Source organism: Theobroma cacao, chromosome 4, assembly GCF_000208745.1.
Source record: "Theobroma cacao cultivar B97-61/B2 chromosome 4, Criollo_cocoa_genome_V2, whole genome shotgun sequence".
Taxonomy (NCBI): Eukaryota; Viridiplantae; Streptophyta; class Magnoliopsida; order Malvales; family Malvaceae; genus Theobroma; species Theobroma cacao.
Window position 1 is genome coordinate 18,127,018 of NC_030853.1, and position 20,966 is coordinate 18,147,983.

Here is a 20,966-nt window from a genome sequence, read left to right on the forward strand (position 1 = left end):
ATTCTTGGGCATATATCAGAATAACAGCAAGTCACTACAGAACCATCTCTTTCAATGTGAAAATTACAAACTGCATCCATCTAAGAGTTCAGGTTACCCAATGACTAATTGACCGGTAGACTAGCTCAAATTAAAATGTGCAAATATTCAAAGCTTTTTGGCAAGCTAAACCAAAAAATTGCCAAAACCAAAAAACCAAGTCAACAGATGAGGGAAACATGGCTCTTTCCCATGGTCAAATTTCAACTAAGGGCCACATCATCCTAAATCACTTTAATTTGGCGAATGCATTAACTACATCCAGTAATCCAACTTCAGTTGAATAACTCACTTCTAGGCTAGGGAAGTAATTCAGCATAGCTAATTCATTTGGGCTCTAAGTCAGAGGCGGCAAAAGGGCAGATTCAAACGGGTTTGGATCGGGTCATCTTAGGTTAAAAGCTTGCGAAAAAGAGAGCACTGACTTGAGCTAATAAGCCAGACAATAAAAAGTATAAAACTGTCAGAGAGTGCTGGTACTTTAACCATTAGAGTCCGAAGAACTATAGGGCATACCTTTGTAATTGTTGGACAATTTCTCCAAGAAAGATGAACAAAAAGCCTAAGCAGGTACCAGTGGAAAAGAGAGATTTCGCAACAACAAGAGAAGGAACGAAAGACGACCGGCTGGCAGAAGAGAGGGCTAACGACAAATTGAAGGCAGATCGTTGAAAACAAAGATAACAAAACAACTAAATCAGAAGAAGAAAATGGACAGGCAAATCAACGATAACAAAACGACCAAACCATTAGAGTCCGAAGAACTGTAAGGCGTACCTTTGTAATTATTGGACAATTTCTCCAAGAAGGATGAACAAAAAGCCTAAGCAGGTACCAGCAGAAAAGAGAGATTCCGCCACAACAGGAGAAGAAACGAAAGACGACCGGTGGGCATAAGAGAGGGCTAACGACAAATTGAAGGCAGATCGTCGAAAACAAAACAACTAAATCAGAAAAAGAAAATGAACAGGCAAATCAACGATAAGAAAACGACTAATCGAAGGGTCAAAAGAAAATTCATTAACCGACAATCAGGATTTAAAAGGTCTAATCTCAAAACGACGTCGTTTTGAGGAGCAAAAGTTAATAAAAATATATAAGGAGGGGCTCTAATTGAATAACAAATGTCATTCAATTAGAGACTCAATTGAAAGAAATTGAACAGTAATCAAATTATCCTACTTTTATAATATATTATATATAATATATATATATATATATATATATATATTCATCTTATTCTAAACAAATTACTTCAGATTAAAAATATTCAAAAATAATGAGCATGTACCAACATTAATTAAAGTTTCAAGTTCAACTTAAAGAGTGGTATGCCATTTTAATTTAATCCTCTCTAACTTTATTCTCACCATCTCTCTACCAAGCAGTAGAGGCAGAGCTAGCCAACTTTTGTTGGGGTCAAAGACGAAGAGGAATAAGTGCTAAAAAATTTTAAAACTAATACGTTGAACTTAACCAATAATCAAAAGATTCATAATAGACAATAATTTTATATAACATGTAAATCAAATAAACAAAAAAAAAAAGATTTACAGTGGTCTTTAAGGAAAGTTGTGTTCGACAATATTTCATGAAATCTGCAGTATAGCATTGGGAGACATTGAAACAAAGGTTCTCTCAACCCGATAATACTTGCATATGCAATCTGCAATACATTCTGAGCAATCTAACTCAAGGAACAAGGTCAATAAACTTTTATTTCAGTAAACTCAATACTATTTGGGAGGAGTTGAAAAGTTATCGTCCATTACCACACTATGAATATGGATTATATATTTAAAAATGTTCCAAAAGTATGTTTCACAAAATCAAAAGGATTGTATGTTTAGGTTTCTGAACAAACTTAATGAATCCTACTCTGCACTTAGATCACATATCATCATTATGGAACCATTTCCATCCTTCAACAAGGATTATAGTCTTGTATTAAGAGCATAGTCTAATAGGAATATGTATGTGACTCAACCTCTATCTGACTCAAGTGCTATGATGGTAGTTAATGATCACAAAAGAAAAAATAAGAGTAATTTAATTTGTAGCCACTATGGCAAGAAAAGTCATATGGAGGAGAAGTGTTACCGTCTTATAGGATTTCTTGAGAATTTCTAGTTACTAAATGAAAGCCAAATTTCAAGAAGAATAGACCTATTGTTAATAATGTTGTGAGCTCTAATCAAACATATCAAGGAGAGGAAACAACTAGCACTGTGTCCTGAATAAGTCTCATCAGGAATCAAGTTTAGAAACTAATGGTACTCATCAATGATGGTTCAAACTTACCTCCAACTACTCAGCAAACCAAACTCACTCTAGTGAACTCCATAGTAGTAGGTATCATTCTTAATTCTCTTAGAGCAAACAATAGTTCTACAAATAAGTTATTCCATTTCAATTCAATTATGTTAAATCACAAGACTTTGATAGTTGATATTGGTGCATTTGATCACATTGCTTGTTCCTAGAAATGCTTTAATACCTTAAAGCTTGTAAATAATATGTTTGCTCATCTTCCAAATAATGCAAAGGCATCCGTTACTCACATAGGTACTGTTCGTATCTCAAATTCTTTTATTCTTAGCTATGTTCTTTTTGTGCCTTCATTTAGTTTTAATCTCATTTATGTTAGTAAACTCACAAAGTCAAAATAATATTGGCTAGCATTTACTGGCAGTTATTGTCTCATTTAAGTTCTTCATTCATGGACAATGATTGGCCTGCTAAAGTCATTGAAGGATTGTATCTCATTCAAGGTTGTCAAGATACACACATTACCTTAGAAATTTCAATTTAAAAGAGTTTATGAACTTTCTTATACAAACAAAAGTTTGTAATACAGTTTCTAAGGATTTTGACTTGTGGCATTATAAACTAGGCCACATTTCTTTCAAAGAATAAAAGAGATTCAAAAATCTTGTAATGTAGATATACATTGTGAGATTTGTCCACTTGCCAAATAAAGAAAATTACCTTTTCCAACTCATGTACAAAGTATTATGTTTGGATTTAAATTAGTACATGTTGATCTTAATTTGGGGTCCTTGTGCTAATCCTACTTTGAATGGACACCATTATTTCCTTACTATCTATTCTTGATGATTTCAATAAGTTTACCTGGATTTTTTTTCTTATGAGAAATAAGTCTAATGTTTTAACTATTCTAAATGTCTTTTACAATCTAATTTTCAACCACTTTAATGTGTCTACTAAACAAATCAAGTTTGATCATGATACAGAGTTAAAACTAGATGATTCTATTTTTCAAAAGGTATAATGCATCAAATGTCTTGTGTTGATACTTTTCAATAGAATGATGTGGTGGAAAGAAAGCACCAACACTTGTTAATGATTGCAAAAGCTTTGTTATTCCAATCTTTTTTATCTATTTCTTTTTAGGGTGATGTTATTTTAGTTACAACACACATAATTAACAAAATTCTTACTCCACTGTTACACAATAAAACCCTATTTGAAGTTTTATTTTATATCAAAAACTTCCTTCATATTCACATTTAAGAGTCTCTGGTAGTCTTTGTTATGCTTCCACTTTGACTCAACATATGAAGAAGCTAGATTTAAGAGCCAAAAGATGTGTTTATAGGATATTCCAATGGCATTAAAGGGAACATGCTTTTTGATCTTAATGCACACAAAGCAATCATATCAAGGAATGTGATTTTTCATGAGAGAATTTTTCCTTATCACTCCAAGAAGCATGATACGCAGTTATATGAATTTTCATAAATACCTTTTGTGCACTCTATCAATCATACTGAAAATCATGCTCATTCTAATCATTTCTTGATCATATTCCTGTTGAATTATTTCATATTGATCATTCTTCTCCCCATAGACCATCTTGTTCAGCAGACAATACTCTTTCTTTTGTTTTTGACACTAATATTCTTGTGCCTAGTCCATAAATTAGTCATTTTTCACCACCTACACCTCATTCTTCTTCATTTGACTCGAAACATTATTTACAAGCAGTAAACTTACATGTTCTTAGGAAAAGTAATAGAATTAGGCAAGTTCCAAAATACTTTGAAGCTTATCAATGTGAATTGCCTTTTAAAACTAGTTCTGTTACCACACATCTTATTACTAACTTTCTATCCTCTAGTCAATTGTATGCCAAATATAGAAATTTTACTACTTCTCTTTCTCAAACCCAAAAGCCTCAACATTATCATTAGGCCATTCATTATCATCACTAGAGAGAGGTTATAGGAACTGAATTAGATGCCTTAGAGACTAATGGTACATGGAGCATAGTTTGTTTACCACTTAATGCACTTTCCATTAGCTACAAATGGGTTTATAAGGTGAAAATGCATGTTGATGATAGTATTGAAAGATTTAAAGCCAAATTAGTGGCTAAAGGATATAATTAGAAGGAAAGATACTGCTGTGAGAGTATTTCTTGCTCTAGCAACTATTAAAAGATGGTCTTTGACTTACTTAGACATCAACAATGCCTTCTTGAATGGTGATTTGGATGAGGTGGTTTATATGGATTTACCATAGGGATATCAGGTAAAAAGGGAGTATCTTATTGGTTCTAAGCTTGTTTGTAGGCTTTACAAGTCTTTTATATGCGCTAAAACAGGTTTCTGGACAATGGAATCAAAAGTTTATAAAATCTTTACTTAGATATGGCTTCATTCAATCTCAATTTGGTTACTCTTTATTTACAAAATCTACTAGTAATGGAAATTTTGTAGCTTTACTAATATATGTAGATGATATTGTTGGTAGTACTTCAGTTCAATTGGCAGCTGAAGTGAAAGATTACTAGAGTTCTTAGTTTAAACTCAGATCTTGGTAGGTTGAAATACTTTCTTAGACTTGAAATTGCTAGGTCAGTAAAAGGAATTATAGTTTGTCAAAGAAAGTACACATTGGATATGTTAAAAGAGCATGGATAACTTGGTTCAAACCCAATTTCCACACCCATTGATTACAATCACAAACTTTGCAAGACTATTGCAAATGAGTTTTTAACATAAGCAACAAAGTATAGACAACTAGTTGGGAAATTGCTATATTTGACTTTCACAAGACCAGATATAGTGTTGTACATGTCCTATCACAATTCATGGATAGACCTAGTCAAAAACACTTGTATGCAGCATTTAGAGTATTAAGGTACTTGAAAAATGCTATTGGGCAAGAAATATTGTTGAGCTTGGATTCAAAATTATGCTTAAAAGCATATACAGATAGCGATTGCGTTTTCTTTACCTTTAATCTTTACCTGAATATAACTTTGAATTTTGAGTTTTCTTTTCTTTTAATCTTTGTAAGAATAAAAAAATTCTAAGTTTTGTTATTTTGTTGCTGAGTCTTTTAGAGATCGCGATTTTGCCTTGGAAAAAGATAATTTGGAAAAAAAGGGAGAGGAAAAGGAGATTGAATGAGTGAGAGGAATATTTTTTGAAAAATTGGTGTGTTTTTTTTTTTAAAGAAAAAGCTCCACTTTAGAGTTTTTCTTTAAGCTTTTTTTTTTATTTTTTTCTTCAAAAAAACTATTATTTTCAAGTGCTTCTCAAAAATCCCAAGCCAAACAAGATTTTTGAGAAGGTCTTAAAAAAAGTAGTTTAAAAAAAGTAAATTTTTTTAAAAACTAAAATTAAAAAAAAAAAGAATTTAAAAAAAAGTTCTAGAGATGAGTTTTTTCCTTTTTTTTTTTAAAACACATCAGCTTTTCAGAAATACCTCCCTCTCTCCCTCTCTTTTCAAATCATCTTCTTCAACGTAAAATTACGATTTCCCCCTCATCTATCTCTCTCTATAAAAACTATTAAAAAAAACACTGAGCAACAAAATAGTGAAATCTAAAATTTTATTATTCTTACAAAGATTAAGAAAAAAAATGCCCAAAATTCAAAGCTCGTGTACTGTTTAAAGTTTTTCTATCTTTACCAGAAAATTTAATATTATTACTATTATACAAGTTTAAAAATTATTCTTTTTTTATAGATTTTTTTATTTTAATATTAAAAATTGTATATAAACTCGAAACAGACTTATTTCATTTTAATTTATTAGGTGATTAAAGATGATATAAATACCTTTTATGGTAATTTTAATCAAAATTAGAGCTTATATAATTTATTTTACCAAATAACTTACTAAAAGCTTTAATTTAATTTTTAAAAATTATTATTTTTCATAAGAGCTTCATAATAACTTTTAAACTAAAAAAACAAAACTAAACCTAACAGGCTCGTAATGTTCGGTTTAAAATTTAACAATTTTAGCCATTAAATTTAAGTTAAATATTTTGTTTTGAAATTAAAATATTACCATGTATTGATATTGTAATTTTGAATTTACATTTGAATCATAGTAATCCTTACGAAATCTAATATGTCCAACTCAAATGATTTCTAGTTAATGTTTTCATGAGCTTGTTATTTAGCTAAAACTATTTTATTTTAAACTTTCTATAAAAGAAAATAATTTCTACATTGGAAATGAAATAAAATAATTTTTTAAAAATGTATTTGAAAAGAGTTTTTTTTTTTTTTCAATATTTGGATATAATTCTGCAATATTAATATTCTATTCTTTTATCATTGTTGTTTTTTTCAATATTTGCATAATTTTATTTTATAAAGAACAAACACAAGTATTTTTTTTTCTTGGTAGGTCACATGAACAAACATATTTAGATGCTTAGTTATAATCTTAGCCAAAATTTGTTAGATTTTAATCAATATAATTTTGTTTTCTTACTCTTTTAACAAATTTTCTAAATAGAAAAAGAAAATAAAAAGAAACAAATATTAATAACATAAAAGAACAGTGTTTAGGTTAAATAGAATTCCAAATAATTCATAAAAAAAAAAAAAAGGAATTCCAAACATAAGCTAAGGCTATCTCAGTCGGCGGCCGGCAAGCAATAGAATGAGCAGTCGGCGAGGGCCACCGAAGCATCAAAACCACTATGCCTGGAAGCCAAACGCCGGCATTAAAATCAACGAGACGGTAAATGAATACTACTTAACTTTCTACCATTTTATTTCAATTACTAAAAATTCCATGTTTTTTAATAGGAAGTTGGAGGGAAGCTAAGGCCTTTCTCTGAAATAACCGGAGTGTGTCCTCGATGTAAAGAACAAATTGATTGGAAACGCCGTTACGGCAAATATAAACCCTTAGCTGAGCCTGCTAAATGGTAACCTTTTTCTTTTAGACCCAAAAAAAATTGGTTTTTTTTTTTTGAAGCTTTTGTGAATTCTTTTTAAGGTTTTTTTTTTGGGTTTTTCCGCAGTCAGCTTTGCTCGAAACGTAATGTGCGCCAAGCTTATCATAATCTTTGTTCTGGTTAGTTTCTCCTGTTATTAGTTCTCTGTTTGTTTTGATGGAACGCGTTTTCTCTGGAAAAATAGAAGGAACTCTTTCCCGTGGAAACGTTTAAAGTTCAATTGAGCAAAATGTATGTCAAAGGGTGTTTCTTTTTATTAGGGAATGGTTTTTTTTTTTTTTTTGTGTGGATATTTTTGTTCATTTGATCATTGGGATGGATTTTTGTTTTAGGATGTGCTAAGGAGCAAAAAGTATGCGCAAAGTGTCGTTGTCGTGTTGATCAAATAGTTGGAAGGTTTGTTTTGATTTCTCATTTCCAATGCATATGTTTGAGCAAAAGCTTGAACATTGAATGTGTTGACCGTGTAATTTGTATAGGGACTCTGCCGATGTTGAAGAAGAGCAAAAGATGCTTGAGGAGGTTGGTTTGGAGCAATATCTTCTCTTTTTTATGAGTTACTAATATGCATCTTAGGTGTTAATTTTGCACTGATACTTGACTTTGATCAATGTTGTTTCAGGCAATAAAGAATGCTCGAGAAAGGGATAGGAGGACACTATTACGTGCTGTAAGTGTCTCAGAAAAATTCTCTTCTTGTGTTAAATTATATAGTTTATTTATATGGTAAATAAGTATTTGTCTCCGGTAGTTGCTTTGCTATTGATAAACAGAAGGCTTTGCGTAGGAAAGAATTACCTGTTTGATGATATTATTTGTGAGATAGTTCATGTTTATGGTTAATTATTAGGAGTTTTATCCAATTAATTATTCTTTTGATGGCGTCTGATATAATTTCATGGTGGATCCAAACTTCTAATATAGCAAAAGCATGGAAGGTATTACCTTTTCAATATGAGATTTCAGTCTTCTTCCTTATTGTAGGCTATTATGTGGTAAATGGTTTAAGTAAGGGCTGGTTGATGGAGGTTAAATTTGTCTATTGTGAAGGCATGATTGTTGATCAGTTCCCCCGGGTGTCGTTTTTAAACTAGATCATGAATTGAGCTCAGTGTGGTATACACTTCTAGGTTCAACAATATCTTCTTGATATTAACATAAGAAGGAAAGATTAATTCAATGCTTAAAGGTTATACAAGGCCTTCTTGAATTGAGTAAATCTTTGTTGAGCTGATATGGTTCTTATTTGAAAGATCCAATGGGACAAGGGCACTTGAACCTTGAAGACTCACGGCCCCCCTGAAGGACATGTATCTAACCCAAGGGCATGGTCATACAATAACTTGGATGTTGCTCTCTTTGTCTGATATAAAATTTGTTTAACAAGATCCAATGGGGTAAGGGCACTTGAATGTTCAAAGACCCACAGAACCCAGCACCCCCCTCCCCTCCCTGCGGAAGGGTATGTATCTGACCCCAAAGGCATGGTCATTCAATAACTTGAGTGTTGCTCCCTTTGTTTGATATAAAATTTGTTTAACCTAAACTGCTAGCTGTTATCTATTTCAGAACAAATATATATCCTTGTCTAAATAACAATTCAATCTTTGTTAGTTTGACAAGGCAGAGGGTGCATAATTGTGCTCATACACTTCTCAGGATGCTGTCTTCAGCTTCTGCTTGAAAGAAAAATAGTACAGGCACATATTTCTTTTTAAATAAGTTACTTAAAATTAGAACGTGAATCAAGGTTGATTCTGCATTTTTCCTATCATCAACATAATCATCAAAGCAAAAAAATAACTGGGATTTGCAAGACCCCTTGCATTTGGAATTGGGCACTGCTTTTGAATGTGCTAAATATAGCTCCTGCATACCTTTCTATTGGCAAGTATTGAAAGCTAAAAGCAACTCTATTTGTCGATGAATTACATTTCACACCCAAAAGTTAAACATCTGTCTTGTTCTTAGTCGTCTGAAGTGCTTCTTAGCTGAGTAAGACATATGTAATTGAAGTTGAAGTTATTCTTGATATATCTGCATTGGCTATGAAGATCATATTTCATAGCAGCTCAGATACATACATTCTCTTTGGCACAGTTAATTATTTCAGCAGGATCCATTCTCTAATGTTTTTGTTATTTTCTAGTACTTTTATTCTGCCAAGTGCTACAATGTTGACCTTCTTTATTGTAACAGATGAGCAAAAGTAAATCCAAAGGTTCATCAAAAACCACAACCAACAAAGAAAATGGTAGGGTGGGTGAAATATTTCCTTCAACATCCCTTGAGGAATATGCCAAGCTAGGTAGAAAAGATGATGGCAATCATGATGATTGCTATGACTCTGGGAATGATGATATTAACGACCACGATGACAATGAAAATGATAACGAAGACAACGATGAGGACTGTGAGGATGGTGAAGATGGTGACGATGAACCAAGTGTGTAACTGAGATGCACATTGATTACTATGATTTTCAGATCTGCATTTCTTGTGTGGGTCTCAGATCATCAGATAGTTCTGTGAAATGAATTTTTTGCCTCTTTGAATTACCAGAGTCTCATTGTCCATTGCAGCAAAATCTGGATAAGATCCCTTCTCCCCTAAAATGTCTGAAGGAGCCATGTGCTTCGTTTCACATCAGTATTTGTTTTTTTTTTTTTATTTGAGGGAGAAGGAATCTGGGAATACATTATCTGCCACCAAAATCTCCTACATTTTGCTTGACCTTTGTCCAAACCATGTTCAGCTCAGTCATCACTACATGGTAACAGCTCTACTTTAACAGTGGTTGTATTTTGGCTTAAGTTTTGATCGGAACACATGCCCTACGGCTTGGGGTCAGAAGTTCTGTTGGTTCTAGAAGTCCAATGAACTTGTTTCTCACTAATTTGTAACAAGAAATGTCAACTTGCTAGAATTTAAATGTTTATAATGTGCTTTAGCTTGCATTCATGTCAACTTGCATTCATGATATTTAGGAATTCCTGTGGCATGGATCCACCTCAGTGCTTAATCTTTTACTTTTCTCTTCCCCAAAGTTCTAAGTAATGTCATTTGACTAAGCAACAATTTGTTCATACTCCTCTCTACAGCCCCATGTGATGTTTCACATCGTATTTGTATTATTGCATAACAAAGTCTGCTAATTTACATTGACCAAGTAGTTTCTTTATATTGGTGGGCATTGAAAGAGCTTCCTATGTCTAATCATTGCTTCAAGTGCAATTCAAAACCTCATCTCTGATCACTTCATTAACGAAAACACCCTTTACCGCTTTGGGATTATCAAAGATAAAGAAATTCCCAAGTTGTCCACATTTGCAGGGAAAAAGAAATTATTTTCTAATTCAAACACTTCGAAAAGAGCAAAACCAGAAATGAAGAGCCAGGAAATCTGAGTCCTCTTGGGATCTAACAAAGAATAGATGGTAGCTCCTCATACGTAGCCAGGATCACAAACTCAACCAAGAAATGCAGAAACCAAATGTGTCTAAATCGCCAAAATGGCTTCCTGCTGCCCTGCCTGTAATGCTATGTCTGCTTGTATTGGCAATCATCCTAACGGTTACAAATCTTAAGTTCCAACATCATCTGTTCTCAGACAATCCTCAAAACCACCACCTCCACGGTCGGTATCTACCAAGGCCAACTTGTCTTGCCTTATTCACTTCAGAATCAGATCTCTAGTTTGCAAAGCCAAGTGGGAATTCTTCTGGAACAGCTTCATGTTGCAAATCCAGAATCTAAAGCACTAACAAAATTTGCTGATCAACTTCTACATATTGCCATATCTTTAGACAAGTTTGTAGAAGCCTTATCAGGTTTGTACGGCAGTACTACTAGTAGCAATGAAATCAGCAATGTGGACGAAGACTTCAGCGAGCCAGAGGATAGTGAAATTGAGGAAGGATCAACTCATCGTTTTAACTCAGGTGAGCTTCATAACTACACTGCATTGAAACCAAATGGGCTGACTGGGAAGAGAAACTTCCTCGGGGTGGAAGCAATTAGTCCATCTGTAGCACTAGCTTGTGCCAATATGGCCCCAAATGTAGATCGTTTCATGAGTTATAAGATATATGAGACGTGCCCTGATGACTGGGACATTGCTCAGAAGCTTATTGCTGATGGCTGTGACCCATTGCCAAGAAGGAGATGCTTCTCTAAAACACCTCCACGTTACAGTAAGTCGCTTCCTATAAACGCGTCCCTTCGGTCTCAGCCTAGTGATACCAATATCTTATGGAGTCATTACAAGTGCAAAGATTACACCTGTCTTGTTTCAAATGAAACAATGGGCAAAAGAGGCTTCTTCAAATGTTCAAATTGTTTTGATCTTTCGAAGAGAGGATGGGAAATCCCAATGAATGAATCTATTTCAGCTGAATTCACCATAGATGAAGTTCTGAGATTGAAGTCAGGGGAAATGAGGATTGGACTCGATTTTAGCCCTTCAACCAGCACCTTTGCTGCTCTAATGAGGGAAAGAAATGTAACCATCGCATCAGCCACCTTAAATTTAGGGGCTCCTTTCAATGAGGTGATTGCACTCAGGGGCCTCCTACCGCTCTACCTATCAACTGGCTCAAGGTTGCCATTCTTTGACAACACACTCGACATCATACATTCTACACTCTTCCTGGATGGCTGGATTGGAGTAGGACTTCTCCAGTTTGTGCTTTTTGATTGGGACCGTGTTCTTCGACCCAAAGAACTACTTTGGGTGGATCGTTTCTTCTGTAAAAGGGATGGTTTGGAGATCTATTTGAATGAATTTTCCAGGCTAGGCTACAAAAAGCTACTGTGGAGGGTTGTACCAAAGACTGATAAGTTGGAGGATGAGCTTTACTTTTCTGCTGTATTGGAAAAACCACTTTGAAGCTGAATTCACCAGAATGCTAGAAGTTGTGTAAATAAACGAGTAGAGGCATTGCTACAGCTCTAAACAGAGTTCAAACAGAATTTTCACATATTTCTACTACTCGGGAAAAGATTTTACCTTTGGTCTCTATAACAGTAGAGAATAAAACCAGAAAAATCAGCTGCTCGGTTCATTCTATTGTGACAGGTTAGGTCCGAAAGAGGAACAAGGAAGTGTCCAAGAATAAGTTGTAGCCTAGTATCTGGTAAATTCTGATGTATAAAACATTAATAAGCTGCTGTAAGTTGGGAATTCAATACATTTTTAACTGCTTACATGCTATAATGATTGCAGCTTTTGTATAAGCAATGAAAATCTCATCATCTGACCATGCTAGTTTCATATCAAGAACAAGGGGCAATTTCATTCACATATTTAACCATGCAGTAGCTTCAAGACTTGTCATCTTTAAAACTATTGAATGACAGAACCAAATAGTGAACTGTTGATTTGCTTATGACAAGCTCACAAATCTCAAAACAGCTTATTTCCATTACTTCAAATGATAGGGAACAGAACATAAGTTCAAATATCCAAAAACAAAAATCAGATAGAATAACTGTGTGCCTTACTAAAAATCTTGTGTAAACATACAATTTATGTTGAATTTTGTGAGAGAGATACAATTGCTACTTGCTTCAGTTTCTAAGTGTCAGCAATTTTATCCTAATAAGAAAAAAAAAAATCTAGCATCAAAGAATCTTAGCCAGATCCAATGTGTCTCTTAAACAATCAGTCACTAATCTGTTTAATGAATCATTGAGTTGGTTTCTATGAGAAGACAATAAAAGTTGCTGCACAATCGCAAGCCATTTCTGGATCTGGAGAATGAAAGAAAATAATCTTTGAGAATGTCTGGCACAGCTGTCTTCAGAAATATAACGACTCACAGCCAGCCTAGGACCTAAATCTATGCTCTTCATGCAACAAGAAGCAAAACTGTTTGACAGTTGTTGGTCACTTCTACTCCTCTTTCACACATAAGCGCTCTGAAAGAAAATAAAAAACATTTTCAGACTGAGTTCAGGTTATAATTTGAATGGCAGCATTAAATAGACTCATAGCAGCTATTGTCATGGATATCCATAATGTAGATCTATAACTAATTCATCAAGATGGAAAGCATGAGCTTATTGTACAAAGAACAAATGATTATTTTAAATATAGTAGTACCAGCAATAGTTTTAACTCTAAAGAACACAGATAGTAATTTATTTTCACGAGGTTCAATTATCAAAGTCCAGAAATTAAATGTCTTTGTGCTTTGCACATCACATCATCCATTTTAACATTAAACGAAAGTAAAAATAATAAAAGAGTGGAAAGGATCCATACTCAGGTATTCATATGACAATATCATTGAGGTTCCCCATGCTGACATACTGAAGAACCTTGGACCCAACCCTTTGTACAAACCTTTCCAACCATCATCTGCAATTAAGTTTTTTACAACTTGTCTTGTAGAGGGTCGTTTCTCATGCCCCATCACCTAGAATGGCAAAACGCAACTAAAAATGAATAACAACACAGAAACACAAAACTGCAGTATGGAGACTAAACAAACCATTATTTGAATCTTGAAAAGGAAAAAGGTCTTTCAACCTTCACATAAAGTGGTCTACCTATTATAATCAGAGAGAAAAATGTTGTAATACTAAAACACCACATAAATTATCAGAGGAACATATAATTCCAATTTCAAAAATGGAATTATCTAAACCACAACGCAAAAGAAAAAAGGGAAGAACAAGAACAAGAACAAGACACATGAAGCAGCCATCACAGAGAGGAAGAAAAATTCCAAGAAGGATTAATATCAATAAGGTCCTAAGAATACCTGTAAGCGAGTCTTAATAGTATCCAATGGAGTTGTGATGCAGGAAGCTGTAGCACCTGCAATGATTCCTCCTGCAGCTTGCACTGACACTATTTTCCATGTGTCAGGAGCAGCAGCTTCCTTAAGGTCTGTGCCATGGCCTAAGAACCTGCCAAAAAAGTAGTACACATGGTAATGCAGAGCTAAATTAAGACGAAAGCATCAAATGCCAGAAATTCAGCCACACCCAAAATCATAATGGAGAAAAAACTATCACCTTTGGAAGCCTACATTTGATCTAAAGAATAAGTGTGTCTTGTTTGATCTAAAGACGATAAGTTGTTGCACAAAGACCTAAGGTAACCAGCTCTAAAAACACATCAACCCTTTTCTCAACAAAGAAAATTAACCCACCCAAAGACAAAGGAGCGAAGATAACAACAAAAACAATGACAACTGACCTCCAGATAACACGTTGGCTTGAACCATAACTAGCCCACCATACAGCACTGGATGGAGAGTAAGTCATGACTGATAGACCAAATCCTCTGTATAACCCTCGGATTCCATCAGACTTTAAAACCTTACGAGCAACATCCAAACCCCCACTGTATTTTGCATGGCCCGAGTATCCTTGGACCATCAACTTTTGACTAATCTGAGCATAATTCATAAGAAAGAAATTTACTTATGCAACATCTCTTTTACAGTTTTAGCTAAAGAAAAAAGAGAAATAAGAAGGACAGCCTTAGATGGAGTGAATTTTACTCTGCATTAGAGCATTTCAAAGAGAGTCTGGACAACAGTCATCCAGACACCTACCATGCCAAACTTCTAGCAGGATCTCAACTAGAAAGGCTATACGTGTAGACAAAACCATGAAACTAATTTTTCTTCTTGGGGAGAGGGAGAATAAGTTCAATGAAATAAGCTCAGGCAGCAGCTTGTATGTGGGCATGTAATTTTGCTTATATAATAGAAGAAAATACTAAATTAAGATAGTAGAGAGTAAAATTCTCATGTATGAATCTGAACTACTGACCACATCAATTGGAACAAAAACAGCTTGAGACAATAGTGATGCTGTCATTCCAGCAATTCCATTTGCTATAGCTGCTTGTGTAGGTTCAGACAACTTAAATGGTTCAATCATTCTGAAAGCAGTCACTTTTGTAGTTTCCAAAGCAGTAAGAAATATAACCCTGGCAGGAATCGCACCAGTGATGACTGTTCCAAACCCTCGATATAGACCAGGGATTCCATCGGTTCTTAACAAGCCTCTGATGACAGAAACTGCACTTTTCTCAACGGTGTCCTTCGAAGCAACCTGAAGTCTGGTTTTTACAACAGAGACTGGGTACAATGCTACAGTAACTCCGGTAAAGATTCCAGCTCCTACAACGTAAAATTTAGTTTTGTCGAGTCTGCACCAACAGGAGAAACTAATAAACATTAAAAAGATACCAATAAAAAATTCACAGCAGAAAAGGCGAAACTATTTGCAGATTTCTGATGACCATAAAATAACAATCAAGATATCACAAAGAGCAACAGGAAAACATCATCTAACAAAGGATTGCCTTCAAGACTTCCACTGTTTGAAACTTTCCCTACTCGAAATTCTTCATTATTAATTGAATGATTTCCACTAATAAAATGCTAAATGATGGATGACATAAAGTGCAATTAAGCGAAAGAAATGCACAAAGTTTATTAAGCAGGTAAAAATAATTCGAAAACTATACATGGTTCTCAAGCAAGGCATAAAGATCACAACTATACATGGTTCATTCAACAACAATTCAAAAACCAACTTAGAGGAAAACAGTTAGAATAAAATCAAATCTTGAGCTAACCCATTAAGCCACTGAACATAAAAAAATATATACGAATAAACTAAAAAATTCACCTTATTGCATACCCCAAAGCTTCATAAAAAGATTGAAATCATCCAATCCAAACCCAAAACTTGTTTAAAAAAAATCAACGAAAATTCAAACTTTCATTGAAAAAAGGCAGAATTTTTTTTTTTCATTCAAAACAAGAATCCAAGCACGCGACCGTTAAATTTGGACAAAAGGAAAATAGCTTAAGCAATTCATTAAAAAGAAAGGAATTAAAGATTAAAGCGTAAAGAAAAAGAACTAAAATCCGATCAGATAAAGAAATAAGCTTTAAATAGGATTAAGGAATAAAGTTGATGATACGTACTTGTCCCAATTAATCTCCGTCTGACCGAACGTCTGCATTTGAGAAGTCGAAGCTTCCATTCTAAATCAATCAAAAACGATTCGCAAAAGGAGAAAAGTATTGAAATGAAAGAAAGAAAGAAAGAAAGAAAGAAATGATTTCTTGCTTTCTTTCCTTGTCTTGGTTTTTCCCTTTTCCAATCTTCAAAGTTCCCGCATTTCAGATTTCTTGGAGCCAAAACAAAATTTTTCTTTTTCTTTTTTTTAACTAAAAATTCTTATTTAGCAATTTGTTTTGACCGGAAAATTAGGTTACTTTTGGCGGCTGATTTCTTACAACGTGTACTGCTTCCTACTTTATTGCTAAACTGGACATTCTGTCTAAACAATTCATTTTATCATTTTTTTTTTACCTCGTATTTCTTTTTCTGACCCTTTTACTAGACCGCAATCAAATTTTATTCATACTTGCGTAGAAAATTTCATACCATATGTTACCAAAAGAGAAATATTATATTTTGAAATTGTGCTTTTACCAAGAGTCTAATAAGGTCGGTATGTATGCATAAGGAGTCCTCAATTATTAAGGAGGGATTCAAGCTCATAGTATCGTAATCTAATAATATTGTAATATAACGTAATCATGCTGGTTTAGTATATAACATAAGAAATTGAGAAAACGAAGAATGAAAGTTTGATAAAGAGGAAACCAAGGAATTAAGATATTAAGATAAGTAACCTATTTGAAATAGGATCCCAACGATGGTAACCCTTGTGTTCAATCCCACAACCAAGGATACAACAAAGTCGACATGTGGTTACAGTAGAACAAAATAGACACACTCAAAAGGTTTAAAAATTGAATAATCAAGATGACTACCAAACAAATATTCAAAAGGAGAAAGATTATTAAGGATTAAAGTAAGAGTATGATTTATTGCATACATGACAATTAAGACAGCTTCACCTTTAACATTTTTCAAGACTTGAGACAAAAAAAAAAAGAGCTCCAATCGAATCAAATATGTGATGATGTTAACATTCAACCTTACCATTTTGTTGAGATGTACGAGAAAAAGATCATTGAATGATAGTGCTCTATTGACCAAGGACTTAATAAGGTGAAAAATCTTCATACTTCAAAGATTTAATGGTACGAGAAAATTGAGTTTTGATCATGGTAGCATACTTAATGTATGTAAATTAGGAGTGACTCATATCTTTATTTAAGAAAATAAATCCAAATAAAACGAGAATAGACATAACTATAAATAACCATTCACTAATGAAATAGAAAAAGGACTCTAAATGTTAGAGTGAACAAGCTCAAAATGGGAATAAAAAATAGAAGTACTATTATTAGACCAAAAATTGATTTTTTGCAAGTTAACAATTCAAATAATGAAAAGACTCAAATTAGTAAATCCTCACAATTTACGAGAAACTCAAAAGATGAATTTTAATAGTTGAAGCATGATCAAAGATGCCACTAATATAAAAATGAATTGGATATAATGACAGTTGACACATGTTTCACAAGAATATGGAAAGAGAAAACTCAAATAATCTCCCCACCTTGTAACTCGTCTCAAGAATCTTCCATGTTTGTGGATCTTGTACTTGACAACTAGAAGAAGAGAAGAGAACACTGAGGCCTAAATCACATGAGATTTGCTGCTAAAGTAGGAAGATAGTAGGCATCAAGAAAACTAACATATGAGTAGAAGCATATCCAACGTGAGTGAAATCATTTATGTAGCATTGACAATATGGATTAGGAGTATAAGATTACAATAAGCAGAGTTAAGGAATCAAGATGAATTACTCGAAGTAACAGAGAAAGTAGTGTGAGAAAAAGAATTGGAAAAGATTACCTATTTTATTAGAGTCTCAATGTCACTTACAATGAGAGTAGTATTTCCTTTATATGCAACGACAATAATAGATAAAGATTAGATATTGAGAAATCTCCCTTAAGTTTAAAGGTTCTGCTCTTAGTTCTTGATGGGCGCATATGATAGTTGTCAAAAATATTCCCAATCTTGTTATAATACCCGCATTCAATTGTGGGGAGATAAAAAAATTGTCACCTCTTTGTCGATAATTCTTATAAAACTTATATTTGACTTTCTAGTTTGATGGATTGTCGTAGATTTTAGCAATAGCAATACCAATTCGTTGAGATTTATCCCAATCAAGACATGTCTCCTAAAGAATAATTTCCCAAATAATAGTATCTAATGTCAGAATTGGATTTCGACGTAGTAACAAAACCTCGACAGCTTCATATTCTAGATGAAGAGCCATGAGAACCTGAATAAGATGAAAATGATCCTTACTAATATTAGCTTAAGTCAAACAGTTCCAAATAAGTTGAGCTATAGGGCCAAAAAATCATTCATTGATTGACTAGACTCTTGTTTTAGATGAGAATAGTAGTTTACAACTAATAATAGTGAACAAGTCCAAAAGTTTCATACTTGGTAGCAAGAAAATCCCAAATCTCCTTTGTTGTTTCAAAATCAACGAATTGAACACGAATATTTGAAATAGAAGTGTTCTAAAATCAAGTTATGATCTAATGATTTTTGTTATCCCAATTTTCATGACATGCAAACTTGATTGCAATCTCATCAACCCTGTGTGTATATTGAATAATGTCTCTGATAACAATGTGTCAAAATTGTTTCCAATTAGAAAATTTCTCATACCTTTGGGAGTCGAGATTAAAGATTAACTTCCAAAAGAGTCATCTCATTAGTATCGAAGTGGAACCGGAAACTATTAAGAGATGGGCTGAACAAATTGATTATCAGGTTGGGGGGATTCCAACTGTGTACTTATGTAGACACTAAATTATAAACAAGAAAAAAATTAAAAATATATATATATAAAAAAAATGATGAAAAAAAGAAAGGAGAGAGGTACGACTGGCAGGGTGCGGACGCACCCTGCCAGGCACCTCTCTCACCTGCCAGACGCGAAAAATTCGCGTCTGGCAGGGTAGTGGAACTTGCCCCCTGGTGCCCAGGGACAAGGCAGTGGAGCGTGCCCCCTCCAGAGCCCAGGAACTGGATATAAAAGGGAGGGGGCACTGTAGCATAAAAAGGAAAGAATGAAGGGAAACAGGGGGAGAAAATAGGAGGAGAAAAATCAGAGATCCGGTAGGCCAAAGTAACAAAGCAACCTGCAAGCTAAAAACCACCAGGTGGGGCCTCCCATTTGGTTACAGAATTTTCTTGGTCAAAGCCAAGGGCCTTCTCTTCAAATCTCTCAAAAAAAACCTTCGGCGAGCAGGAGCGGGGAAGAGTTTGACGAGCTCATCTCCAAGAGAACGTCAAGATCGACACCTCTAGAGCTGAACTTCTTGGATGCTCTATTCTTCGGCTTCACGGGGGCAGCAACATCGGCAACCATATCTGCCATGGCTAGAGACGAAGCAGTGAACAGCACCAAAATTCCTAAGCCGCAGGCGTGAGGGAGAGAGAGTCTGCAGATTGACGCCAAGGATTTGCTGCTGGCGCAAGGGAAAGAAGCACGAAGCGGAGGAATAGAGAGAGAGGAGCGGCAGCTGGCACAAAAGGAAGAAAGGAGGAATAGAGAGAGAGGAGCGGCAGCTGACGCAAAAGGAAGAAAGGAAAACTGAGCAGAGGAATAGAGAGGCGGACGGCAAGATCCTGGATCCCATCGCCGGCGAAGGGGGCGGAGAGAAGGAAGAGAGCAAGGAGAAAAAATGGAGATTATTTTTTAGAGAAAAAGGCAACATAATAGTCAGGAACAAGAAGCATAGAGAAGAAAGGACGAAAACCATACCTCAGTGCAAAAAGAGGCTCCAAACGACACCGTTCAAGTGAGGTAAAAAAAAAATCATATGTCTTTCATAATTTATTGTGTTTTATATGAATTGGGCTTATTGTGGTGATTAATGATATATGGCAAAGTTAAATCATTTCAATATAATGCTTTAAAATCTTCAAATAGCATTCTGTAAGTAGGGAAATTAGCATGAGCAAAAGTGTAAAGATGCAAAGAGATAAAATGACAAGCATTTCATTTTAAAGATGATTAGTTAAAAACAAAAACAAAAAATGAAATAGGTAAAAATAAAAATAGGATGTTTCATAATATATAAAAAAAATGTAAAAAAAATGGAGATAGATAAGAATATAGGGATATATATTATATATATATATGTATGTTTAAATGTATAATAAATAATAATAAAATTATGAAGAGATAGATATTTGGTTACGAAGGTAAATGAAAAAATAAATAAATATATAACAAAACAAAGAAATACATCTAATCGCTAAAACTAAATATATATAATATGTATACATGTAAAATGTAATGGAATAAGATCGGTAAAGTAAAAAACAAAAAACAAAAAACAAACAAATCAAAGGAGATAATTTTACGTAAAATGTAGAGTTAATAAAAATAGGATGAGAATATAGATAAAGAATCATTTAACCTAGTGCCGATGATGGGATAATCGATCGGGATGCGAGAAGTCGCAATCCCGAGCTTATGTTCCCTAGGCTCGGAATCCGAATCAAGGCTCCACCAGTACGATGGGAGGGCCCCGATTTCAAGATTCCAAAATTCTTAATAAATAAAGAGTTACTTGATAAAATTACTTGATAAAAATAAATAATAAGTAATAAAATAAGGATAAAGTAATAATAATTCAAACATATAATAAATAATTAATTTGTGAAAATACAATAGACATGACATTAAATAAATAAATAAATAACT

The 20,966-nt window shown here is 33.9% G+C and overlaps 3 protein-coding genes across 3 annotated transcripts; 2 read left to right on the plus strand and 1 right to left on the minus strand.

The window, feature by feature from the left end:
• Positions 6,876 to 10,196, plus strand: LOC18601731 (uncharacterized protein C9orf85 homolog). Its single transcript, XM_007032779.2, has 7 exons — positions 6,876 to 7,050; positions 7,119 to 7,240; positions 7,337 to 7,389; positions 7,603 to 7,666; positions 7,750 to 7,792; positions 7,893 to 7,940; positions 9,470 to 10,196. The coding sequence occupies exons 1-7, from the start codon at positions 6,970 to 6,972 to the stop codon at positions 9,722 to 9,724; spliced, it is 666 nt and encodes a 221-aa protein (XP_007032841.1). The 5' UTR covers positions 6,876 to 6,969; the 3' UTR covers positions 9,725 to 10,196.
• LOC18601732 lies at positions 10,751 to 12,158 on the plus strand. The gene is made up of 2 exons (XM_007032780.2): positions 10,751 to 10,804; positions 10,881 to 12,158. The coding sequence occupies exons 1-2, from the start codon at positions 10,751 to 10,753 to the stop codon at positions 12,156 to 12,158; spliced, it is 1,332 nt and encodes a 443-aa protein (XP_007032842.2).
• LOC18601733 (solute carrier family 25 member 44) lies at positions 12,671 to 16,558 on the minus strand. The gene is made up of 6 exons (XM_018118674.1): positions 16,228 to 16,558; positions 15,059 to 15,440; positions 14,478 to 14,674; positions 14,038 to 14,185; positions 13,536 to 13,689; positions 12,671 to 13,189 (listed from the first exon to the last, which is right to left on the minus strand). The coding sequence occupies exons 1-6, from the start codon at positions 16,284 to 16,286 to the stop codon at positions 13,164 to 13,166; spliced, it is 966 nt and encodes a 321-aa protein (XP_017974163.1). The 5' UTR covers positions 16,287 to 16,558; the 3' UTR covers positions 12,671 to 13,163.